The sequence below is a fragment of the Budorcas taxicolor genome, chromosome 8 (assembly GCF_023091745.1).
Source record: "Budorcas taxicolor isolate Tak-1 chromosome 8, Takin1.1, whole genome shotgun sequence".
Taxonomy (NCBI): domain Eukaryota; kingdom Metazoa; phylum Chordata; class Mammalia; order Artiodactyla; family Bovidae; genus Budorcas; species Budorcas taxicolor.
In genome coordinates, this window is record NC_068917.1 from 32,065,116 (window position 1) to 32,077,049 (window position 11,934).

The 11,934-nt window shown below is 43.8% G+C and overlaps 1 protein-coding gene across 4 annotated transcripts in view; it reads right to left on the reverse strand.

Annotated features, from left to right (window-relative positions):
• Positions 1 to 5,443, reverse strand: part of SNAPC3 (small nuclear RNA activating complex polypeptide 3) — a 38,038-nt gene extending 32,595 nt beyond the window's left edge. For all 4 annotated transcript variants that reach the window (XM_052644968.1, XM_052644970.1, XM_052644967.1 and 1 more), the window contains exons 1-2: positions 5,129 to 5,443; positions 4,396 to 4,473 (exon numbers count right to left, since the gene is read on the reverse strand). In XM_052644968.1, coding sequence (XP_052500928.1) covers positions 4,396 to 4,473; positions 5,129 to 5,430 — 380 coding nt within the window. In that variant the 5' untranslated portion in view covers positions 5,431 to 5,443. The remainder of the gene's footprint in view (positions 1 to 4,395; positions 4,474 to 5,128) is intronic.
• Positions 5,444 to 11,934: the final 6,491 nt, after the last annotated feature.

Sequence of the window (11,934 nt, forward strand, 5' to 3'; positions counted from 1 at the left end):
TCAACTCTTCACATGAGGTGGCCAAAGTACTGGAGTTTCAGCTTTAGCATCATTCCTTCCAAAGAAATCCCAGGGCTGATCTCCTTTAGAATGGACTGGTTGGATCTCCTTGCAGTCCAAGGGACTCTCAAGAGTCTTCTCCAACACCACAGCTCAAAAGCATCAATTCTTCAGCACTCAGCTTTCTTCACAGTCCAACTCTCACATCCATACATGACCACTGGAAAAACCATAGCCTTGACTAGATGGACCTTTGTTGGCAAAGTAATGTCTCTGCTTTCAATATGCTATCTAGTTTGGTCATAACTTTTCTTCCAAGGAGTAAAGCGTCTTTTAATTTCATGGCTGCAGTCACCATCTGCAGTGATTTTGGAGCCCCCCAAAAATAAAGTCTGACACTGTTTCTACTCTTTCCCCATCTATTTCCCATGAAGTGATGGGACCGGATGCCATGATGTTCGTTTTCTGAATGTTGAGCTTTAAGCCAACTTTTTCAACTCTCCTCTTTCACTTTCATCAAGAGGCTTTTTACTTCCTCTTCACTTTCTGCCATAAGGGTGGTGTCATCGGCATATCTGAGGTTATTGATATTTCTCCCGGCAATCTTGATTCCAGCTTGTGCTTCATCCAGCCCAGTTTCTCATGATGTACTCTGCATGTAAGTTCAATAAGCAGGGTGACAATATACAGCCTTGACATACTCCTTTTCCTATTTGGAACCAGTCTGTTGTTCCATGTCCAGTTCTAACTGTTGCTTTCTGACCTGCATATAGGTTTCTCAAGAGGCAGGTCAGGTGGACCATTAATTACATCTGCTCAATTTCTTTCCATTTATCTGATATACATTTGTCCCACTATTTATTTTTAGCCTCTCTGGATTACTTTATTTTAGATGTGTTTATTGTCTCTTCAAGGTTTTTGTTTTGTAAGCCTAAACTACTTTCATAAGGGTGTAGAAAAACTGATGCCTATGGCCTCAATTCTATTACATTTCCTAATTATACATATGTTGTTATATTAGCTGTTTTTTTCATCATGAGATGTGCCTTTTTGCTTGTCTGATTTTTAGAAATTGGGAAGAAAGGCCTGGTATTTGCATTTTTGTTACAGAGTTGATAATTCTGGGTTAATTTTCCTAGGTAACCAGTGAGAACTTTTAATTTGGAGATTTGAGTCTTCTTCCCAATTCTGGAAACTTTTCTTAGATAATATTTTTAAATATTCTATTTACAAGCTATTGAATTAAAAACAATGTTGCTAAACCTTCTGGGGTGACAAGTCTCAGTAGCACCTGTGTAGCAACAACTCTCTTATTCCTAAGAATTAAAATCTCTTTAAGTAGAAATAAACATTTCAAAAATGCTGAAGTTAAGTTATTCAGCTTGCTATGGATCAGGGAGAGCAGCAGTCTATCAACTGCCTTTTTCCTCTTAACATACATAAAAAGGAGTCCAGTAGCTCCTTCAGGGAAAAGAAGTGCTAGAAATGTATTTTATGCCATAATCAAGGGGTGATGTACTTAGGTGCTGTTTTTCCTTTTATGTATTTAAGTTATTGGTAGGGAGAAGAAAGGAAGGTTTAGGAGGGGAAGAGAAAGCACAGATACAGATTTTTGGCTTTTCAAGTAAGTCTAATTTACTTGTGGTACTGTTTAAATTAATATTAGTCCTATTTTAAATGTTTTAAAGTACATCAAAATAATCCCAACTAAGAAATGCTGCACTAACTCCTTTTGCATTAGATTATACATATGCTGCTGCTAAGTCGCTTCAGTCGTGTCCGACTCTGTGCGACCCCATAGATGGTAGCCAACCAGGCTCCTCCGTCCCTGGGATTCTCCAGGCAAGAATGCTGGAGTGGATTGCCATTTTCTTCTCCAATGCATGAAAGTGAAAAGTGAAAGTGAAGTCGCTCAGTCGTGTCCGACTCTTCGAAACTCCATGGACTGCAGCCTACCAGGCTCCTCTGTCCATGGGATTTTCCAGGCAAGAGTACTGGAGTGGGGTGCCATTGCCTTCTCTGAGATTATACATATAATTCTACTCAAATTTCCCATGGAAGGGACCAGAAGACAACCAAGGAGATTCAATTGACTCTAGTAACAGAAAATAGCCAGGGGAAGCACTGTGTGAAGTAGTCTAAAAATTACCATTTCATATAGCTTAATAAAGTCATTATAAGCCAACGAGCATGTCATTATAGCAAAAAAAAAAGCCTGCTTTATAATTACCATCAACTTTCTTTTAGTCAGTCTTGGAAAAAAATCACTTCCTTAGGTTTATACAAGCTTCATTTATCCCACTCATTCTACAAATATCTACTGACTCCCTATGATACTCCAAAATTCTAGGTATGGGGGACATGGCAGTGCATGTGACAAACACTATTTATGGACCTTTTAAGTCTAGCTGGAAGACAGAAAATTAAATAAGTGTGATGACTGTTTCAATAGAGAAGAACTGGGAACCACATGAACATAACAGGGAAGCTAGATAGAGTCCACAGTCCTTCAGCTAACAGTTGAAAAATGAGCAGAAGTCAGCAAGACCAGGGGATAAGGAATCGTGAGTGTTCTGGGCAAAGATCTAGGATGAGAGAGCACATTCTAGGAACAGAAAAGGTGTAACGTAGCTGGAGCGCATAGGGCTGAAAAGGCAGCAAGAGCCATTCTATAGAGGCCTCTGTGATCCATTTAAGAACAAAGGTTTTCGGACTTCCCTGGTGGTCCAGAGGCTAAGACTCTGAGCTCCTAATGTAGGGGGTCTGGGTTCGATTCCTGGTCAGGGAACCAGATCCCACATGCCACAACTAAGACCCCATGTAGCCAAATAAATAAATATATATTAAAAAAAAAATACAACTACTTAAAAAAAAAAAGAACAAAGGTTTTTAAAAAGAGAGTGACACAATCAGATATGCATTATACAAAAAAAAAGAAAAAAATTAAACTAATCAATCAACAACAGTTCAAGGGTACCAAATGGAGCAAAGCAGTACAATAGGCTTAAGGGCAATTCAAAGATGAAGGAGCTGGACTCTGAATGAGTCTTCAAATACTTTAGGAATGTTAGAAGTACTCTAGACATTACAAGAGCATCTACTCCCTAAGGGAGACAGATGGGTTGCAGAGATGTGGAAAGGAATCTTAGGGACTCAAAGAAAGACTAGGGTTCCGCTGGGAGGGGGGCCATGTGCATCCTGAGCCACTGAAAGAGAAAACAGTTGAAAATGTATCAAGAAAGGCAGATTTGGGCTATGTGAAAGGTTCCAAATGAGGAATCTGAGTGAGGAATCTGAAATTTGTCCATAGAGGGGAGGCTGAGCCATTGACAATTTCTCAGCAAATGAGCACACTTAGGTGATAACATGATGGTTAAGTCAGAAGAAAAGACAGGACCCAGGAAAGACAGGAACCTTTTACAATGCTCCAAGTGTTGCTAATGTAAATATCAGCAACAGGCATAAAAGAAACTGATCTGGCAATTACAAAAAAAAAAAACCAAGATACAGTCAAATCACCTGCGTAAATTTTTGAGGGTGACAACAGAAAGGATAGGATAAAGGATGACAACATAGCTGAGATGGTGTGAAGTAAGCAGGTTACAAACTGGAAATTACAAATTTCACTATTACATGTGGCTTCTCTATAACAGTATCATCACAGAGCAACATTTCTCAAGATACGGCTGGCAGACCAGAACTGATCTATCTCTGAGCCATCTGTTATCCAATTAGTACAAAGAGAGGAAGCATTTAGAAATGATCACACATATGACAGTAATCTTACTGTTGAATTTAGTAATAAAAATTTTGGAGTTCTACTGTGCTCTTTTAACTTCATTTTTCTAGTAATTCATTTTTATCCTATTTTACAAAAGTATAGATCTGACAGAAAATTTTTTAAAAACTTAATCCTTTTACCACACCATCAGAGTATTTAGCTTGCACCCCAAAATCTAAGTGGATTAACTGTACTTTTGTAAACATTTAAAAATAAACACAAATTTGAATATGGAGTAGATATTAGAGGGAATGCATTAACTGTTAATTTTCTTAAGTATAATAATACTTCTCTGATTTAGTAGGAGAATGATACTTTTAGGAGTTAACACTGATGTATTTAGCCATGAATTAGATCTGCAACTTACTGTAACAGTTAAGCAATAGAAAAAGATACACAGGAGCTACCTCAAACACATACAGCTGAATCAAATAGGGCCGAATGTCAACAGTGGTTGAACTTGGGGGTAGGGAAGAGGGTAGCAAAGAGTAAGCCACGACCTAGCAACTAAGCACACATATGATAACAATACCATACTGTCAACTTCTGAATAATATAATGTTGAAAAAAATATTTAAATAAGTGGCTTGTAATAAAAGTTAAGTCCTCCATACCCTAAAGTCACCAGGTCAGTATTTTCTGGGATGACTTCTGGATCCTCCCCTTCTTCAAGGCACCTCAGTTTATCAAGGCTAAAACAAAAACAAACAAAAAAAGCAATCACGCAACCATTTGGGTTGTGTCCCAAATACATCACTGAATAATCAGAGAGAGAATTAAAAGCGAATTCTGCGCCGATACTCTATTAATGAAATGGATACATGGCTGACTGAAATCGGCCAATATTGTTAAATGGAGAAAGAAATCGTTACTGATTTTTATATTTTCATCCAAAGTAAGACACTTTGAAGAAAATCTTAGTAATGGCATACTCAAAAGATTCCCAAAAGAGACCACAGGCAATCAAGGTTTTAACACTGTTCTGGTGAAATCTCCTTCCAGTCTCATCATTACTAAGGTTCCTCCGTCGTCAAAGTGTTTGTCAATGACAGATACATGTCGCTGCTACTCTGACTACTTTCCTATATTAATTAGCACTTTAAAATCTGGTGAGGAGAAAAATTAATCTTTGATGCAGCTGCCTCGTCCCTTCCCTCCAACGAAGAAATCGTGCATTCCCCTCGCGGGACTTCTCCCGTTGTTTCGGGAAAGCTTTGATAGGGCGGCCCTTCTACTCCGGGGAGTAAATCACAGGCCCGCCCAAGGATGAGTCCTGGGGGAGCCCAGGAGCAAGGCTGCACCCCGGATGACTCCAAGCAGCAACAGTCTCCTCGGCCCCGCACTCACCCGCACACCGCCCTCAGCTCGGCCGCCGTTTCCAGACTGCAGCCCAGATCGCGGGCCGCGGCGGCATCCTCGCAGCCGGAGTCGGTGACTTCTCGGTCCGCCGGCGGCTCCTTCAGCGACAGGTCCCCTTCCCCGCGCAGCCGGCCACGCCACAGCTCCCCGAAGGCGGCCACATGGAAAGCGTGCGTGTTTAGCTCAGGAAGCTCGTACTCTGGAAAGTTGAAGCCACCACTGCTGGGGACCGGGTCCTGCCTGCCATCCATTCCACCGCACGCTGGGTCGCCTCGGCTGTCTTCAGCCATGTTCGCCCCACTCCCTTCCCTGCGAACAGCGGCTGATCAAGGCCTCGCGGGGCGTCTGGGACCTGTAGTTGCGCGTGACTCGGACTGGCGGGGAGCCGCGCTGCACTGGCGCAGCTTTAGACACTACATTTCCCGGCAGGCTCCGAGTCGGACCCGCCCTGGGCCGGGGCACCACAAGCCTCCGCGTGCAGGGTTTGAGCGCATTGTTCTCCGCTTCATTCGCACAGCTGAGCGGTTGCGTCTGTTTGCTGCGGCCAGATTGGCTGGGTTCTCATCCCCCACCGTTATGCAGCATCGCTCTCCTACGGAGCAGGGCGGCCCTGACGTGCCCTTTGATCTCGCTCTTGGCTTTTTTCTCGGCCCCAGGGCTCAGGACTTTTCCTTGACTCCAGGGTTCATGAGTTGCTCTGGTGCCTCAGTGCCCGAGTCTGAGAGACTTGGGGGTCGAGGGCTGAGACCCGGGACACAACCAGCTCTCCAGATCCAGTTCCTTTAGAACCTCACCAACGGCCCCATGAGCTTCCCAGGTGGCTCATTGGTAAAGAATCCGACTGCCTGACAAAGAGAACAGACTTGTGGAGGGGGTGGGGGGAGGAGAGGGAGGACAAATTGGGAGAGTACCATTGAAACATATGTTACCATATGCAAAATAGATAGCCAGTGGGAATTTGCTATATGACACAGGGAGCTCAAACCCCCTGTTCTGTGACAGCCTGGAGCAGTGGGATGAAGTGGAAAGTGGGAGGGAGGTTCAAGTCAGGGGACATTTGTATACCTGTGACTGAGTCATGTCTATGTATGGTAGAAATCAACACAACATTGTAAAGCAATTATCCTCCAATTAAAAATAAAAAGAATACAGATGGCTGTTGAAAAAAAAAATCCACTTGCCAGTGTAGGGGAGAACTCCAACAACACCCTTTCCAGGCAGGTATTTATCATCCCCATTGTGCTATTTGAGGAAGGAGTTAACTACTAGTTAACAGAAGCAAGGTCAGAATCGTTGGGCTTTTATCTATAAACTAAAAAAACTCTCCCTCCATATTTAGGATTTAAGGAGGTAGCCGGTACCCTAGACAAAGCTTGTGACAACCGCTGAAATAGTTAGGTGGGGCGGGCGGGGCGGGGCTGGGGGATGGGGACCAAGGGTTTAAGTAAACAAAGGCAGAAAACAGACAGAAATTGGATGACTTGGAATAAACTTGCCATGATGTAAGCCCGTGATTTCTTTAATTTTTAGCTAGTTTGAGTTGAATTCTTGCTATCTGAGTACAATTAGTCTTTTCAGGGCCTGTAAACCTTGATCCAAATCCCTTTATTCCAGAGAATGAGGTTACAGTTTCACGTAGAAGAACTCTAACATATATTCAGGGATTCAGTAACATTTTCTCTGAAGTGGTGGAGCCTTCCCAAAGGACTCGATTTGCATAAACCCCCTCCCACAACTAGAGATCCCTGGTTTGAGAAGATCAGCTGGAGAAGGGAAAGGCTACCCACTCCAGCATTCTGGCCTGGAGAATTCCATAGACTGCATAGTCCATGGGGTCGCAAAGCGTCGGACACAACTGAGCAACTTTCACAACTCAAGAAGATGGGCTAGAGGAGGGCGGCACAGGCATATGTGATCATAAAGCTGTATCTTCCTGCAGTTCTCCCAAGGAAAACTTGAAAGTCATTTACTTTCCTAAAACTGCCTGCTCCTCTTTCCCTTATCCTGTCAAGATAGTACAAAAGTCCAAATTCTAACCGCCTCCTAGAGTCACATTTTTCTGTGAACTCTTGTTAATTGTAATTCACAGGCCCCAAATGACAATATAAGAGTTTAGAAAAAGTTTTTTTCTCTGATAACACAGCTGGGACAAAGGCAGCTTCTGGCCCTGTGGCAAATTTGGCAGAAAATGGGACTATTGTTAGACCTAACACTGCTACTGCTAAGTCGCTTCAGTCGTGTCCGACTCTGTGCGACCCCACAGACGGCAGCCCACCAGGCTCCCCCGTCCCTGGGATTCTTCAGGCAAGAACACTGGAGTGGGCTGCCATTGCCTTCTCCAATGCATGAAAGTGAAAAGTGAAAGTGAAGTCGCTCAGTCCTGTCCGACCCTCAGCGACCCCATGGACTGCAGCCTTCCAGGCTCCTCCGTCCATGGGATTTTCCAGGCAAGAGTACTGGAGTGGGGTGCCACTGCCTTCTCCAGACCTAACGCTAGGACCAGACAAAAGCAGAAAGGAAGTATAAAGATTCTACCATGGCAGGAAAGAGTCCTTATAAATCTGGGTGAGCTTTGTATGATTTCTGATAGAGAAAAACAGAAACAAAAAAAACTAAGGTTTCCCAATTGTGGATATTGGAACCAACAACTGAGTTGAGATGGTGGCATTAGATGAGAAGGAAAATGGCGATCCACTCCAGTATTCTTGTCTGGGAAATCCTACAGACAGAGGAGCCTGGTGGGCTACAAGTTCATGGGGTCACAAAAAGTTGAGAGATGGGATAGTGGTAGCATAAACCAAAATCATGGCTCTTGGTTGAAAAGTAGGAATAGGGAGACATGAGCTCTCAAAGTTTGAGCATTAGTTTCCTCACTTGAATGGTGTCACCACTGATTTTTGAAATAGAAGTTTTATTGGAACACAGTCATGTTTATTTGATTTCATATAGTTTATGACTGTTTTTGCATTATGACAGCAGAATTTAGTAGTTTCAGGAGACTGGTCTGAAAAGCCTGAAATATTTACTGTCTGGCCCTTTATAGGTGTTAACTAGACTCACTGTGTGATCATTTCACAATATATACAAATATTGATTCATTATGTTGTACATCTGAAACTAGTGCATTATATCTCAATTATATCTCAATAAAAATAAAAAATATGTAATTATAATAAAAATGTTTGCTGACTGCTTTTTTAGATGGTGATGTGCTTCTTTTCTGGAGAAGGCAATGGCACCCCACTCCACTACTTTTGCCTGGAAAATCCCATGGACAGAGGAGCCTGGTAAGCTGCAGTCCATGGGATCGCTGAGGGTCGGACACAACTGAGCGACTTCACTTTCACTTTTCACTTTCATCCATTGGAGAAGGAAATGGCAGCCCACTCCAGTGTTCTTGCCTGGAGAATCCCAGGGACGGGGGAGCCTGGTGGGCTGCCGTCTATGGGGTTGCACAGGGTTGGACACGACTGAAGCGACTTAGCAGCAGCAGTGCTTCTTTTCAAAATTTATTTTATTGAAGTATAGTTGTTTTGCAAGATTGCATTTATTTCTGTTGTACAGCAAAGTGATTCAGTTATACATATATATATTCTTTTTCATATTCTTTTCTGTTATGGCTTAGTACAGGATATTGAATATAGTTCCCTTGTTTATCCAGTCTACATATAATAGTTTGCATGTACTAATCCCAAACTCCCAATCCATTCCTCCCCCAACTTCTTGGCAACCACACGTCTGTTCTCCATGTTGCTTATTTCTCTAAGAATAGAGGTCTTGTGGAAATCCAAAACATGAACTCAAGTGTTGATGGCGTCTGACACCAGGAATCCACACTACGTTTTCTTCCAAGGCTTCTTGGCTTTCATTGTGCACATCCACTCCACTCCTTTCCCCTCTATCAGGTAGTTATCACTGGCTCCTATGTACATTGCTAAATGGTGGGGGGAATCTCCCCTTCTAGCTAGGTTAGAAAGGAGGAGATAGTAAAGAAGATTTAATTAAAGTTGGCACCACCCTCCATCCCCCCAGGATGGTAAGAAGAGCCACTGTACACCTCTGGTCATGAAAGCTAGTCCCAGGGAGACAAAGAAAACAATTCCTTCTCAACACAATTCCTCTTTTGCAACTTGTCAAATTAATGCCATTTTCACATGTGTTTTCTTTGTATGTAACTGGTCATAGAAGCTGAGAAGAAACCACTCACCTTGGAGAGTGTGCCCTGCTTTTTAGGGACGTTTCTGAAGATGTTAAGCATATCAAACACCACAGATTGCCCTCACCCTCCCAGAGTCAGCAGTGACAAAGCAAAGCCTCTCAAGGGCTCAAGTTTGCAAGTCCCAGCCAAAGACAGAGAGGAAGACTGTCCTCTTCCTACAAAGAGGGCAAGGGCTTACTGAGGGAGTGGGCGGGTGTGGGGGCACTTCACTGAGGGCTTCAAAGAGAGGCTACATAGATGGAGAAGAGTTGACGAAGGAGGGAGAGAGGGAGCATTTATATGAGATTCCCTGTTTCTGAAGATCTAGTCTGGAAGGCATTTGCTGGTGTGAAGCAGTACTTTTGCCTGGAGAATCCCAGGGGTGGAGGAGCCTGGTGGGCTGCCGTCTATGGGGTCGCACAGAGTCGGACTCGACTGAAGCAACTTAGCAGCAGCAGCAGCAGCAGCAGAATAAAGTCTGACACTGTTACAGCCTGCTCCTGGGTGATGAACTTCAGTACGTTGCTCATAATACTGTGTGGTCTGGTCAGGGGAAACTGAGCAGTGAAGACTGTCATGAAGGAATATTTAGTACCCTCTGATGGCTTTAGGGGAGCTCCAGCAAAGAGAGGCCAGGAGACACGCCTGCAGCACTGGGACGGTGCCTCCCAGCACAGAGACAGTTGGACTGCATTTTCCCTAAAGGCAGATAAGAGGAGCTGTGTACTGCTTTGCCCCACATGCTTCATATTCACATGATGCATAAGGACACGTGATAAGGTTGCCAGACTTAGCAAGTGAAAAGTGCAGGACGTTCACTTACATTTGAATTTCAGAGATAAATAATGAGCAAATAGCTTTTTAATGTAAGTATATCCCATGTACTATCTGGGATATACTAAAAAATTTTTTGTTGTTTTTGTGGGATCTGATATTTAAGTTTAACTATATATTTTATCTGGGAACACTGTGCCTGATGTACAGCCTGCTTCATAACCTTTCAGATCAGCTCATGGAGCTACAAGAAAACTTCCCTCTGGATCTTTTGAGAAAGAGACCAAAAAGCCAGAGGCAGAAAGAGAACAGGAGTGGCCTAGTTTTCCCTGTTTGGAAAAGCCCTGTGTAGCAGGCCACACCAGACCGTTGGTCAGCACTCAGATGGCCAATGTCGTGTCTCTGCCCAGTCTAACCAACTGCGGCCATGCCATGGGCTTTTGGGGTGGGGGGTGGAGGCACATACACAGTGGTTTGCATAGATAGAAGGCAGCTAGGCCTGTCATTATATCCAGGGCACCTCTGTCTGCCAGCAGGCTCCCTTACTCCAGCCCTTCTCCTCCCCCACTTCTCTACCTCAGGCAAGAAGAGATTCCTTTTCTAATACTCCTTACCTCAGCTCAGTGCTGACCCCTCTCCTCACTTCCTCTGAAGACTCTCAAATGTGACTGATGTTTTGGGCCTGCTTATCTGCCTACTGACACTCATTCTTGCTCCTGTCACGGTAACCTTCTAGCCTGCTTCTTTTTCTGCACTATTTTTGAAACTCTGTTCAGCTAAATCATTTAAGGCTCAACAAAAATCATTCCATTCCCTCAAGTCTTTTCCACTCCAATCTGTACTGTTCTGTCCAAACTTTGTGCATTTTCCTTATTACCTGAAAAGCTTAATTGGCCTAAGTTGCTTTGTTTTTTTAAAATTGAATATCAAACTCATAGGCTAAAACTTTTAAAATCACTCATAATGTCAGCAATAGAGAAGGCAATGGCAACCCACTCCAGTTTTCTTGCCTGGAGAATCCCAGGGATGGGGGAGCCTGGTGGGTTGCTGTCTATGGGGTCACACAGAGTCGGACACGACTGAAGTGACTTAGCAGCAGCAGCAGCAACGTCAGCAATGTTTTCCAGGTCAGTTCAGTTCAGTCACTCAGTCATGTCCGACTCTTTGCGACCCCATGAATCGCAGCACGCCAGGCCTCCCTGTCCATCACCAACTCCTGGAGTTCACTGAGACTCACGTCCATCGAGTCCGTGATGCCATCCAGCCATCTCATCCTCTGTCGTCCCCTTCTCCTCCTGCCCCCAATCCCTCCCGGCATCAGAGTCTTCCAATGAGTCAACTCTTCGCATGAGGTGGCCAAAGTACTGGAGTTTCAGCTTTAGCATCATTCCTTCCAAAGAAATCCCAGGGCTGATCTCCTTCAGAATGGACTGGTTGGATGTCCTTGCAGTCCAAGGAACTCTCAAGAGTCTTCTCCAACACCACAGTTCAGAAGCGTCAATTCTTTGGCGCTCAGTCTTCTTCACAGTCCAACTCTCACATCCATACATGACTACTGGAGAAAGCATAGCCTTGACTAGACGGACCTTAGTCGACAAAGTAATGTCTCTGCTTTTGAATATGCTGTCTAGGTTGGTCATAACTTTTCTTCCAAGGAGTAAAGCGTCTTTTAATTTCATGGCTGCAGTCACCATCTGCAGTGATTTTGGAGCTCCCTAAAATAAAGTCTGACACTGTTTCCACTGTTTCCCCATCTATTTCCCGTGAAGTGATGGGACCAGATGCCATGATCTTCGTTTTCTGAATGTTGAGCTTTAAGCCA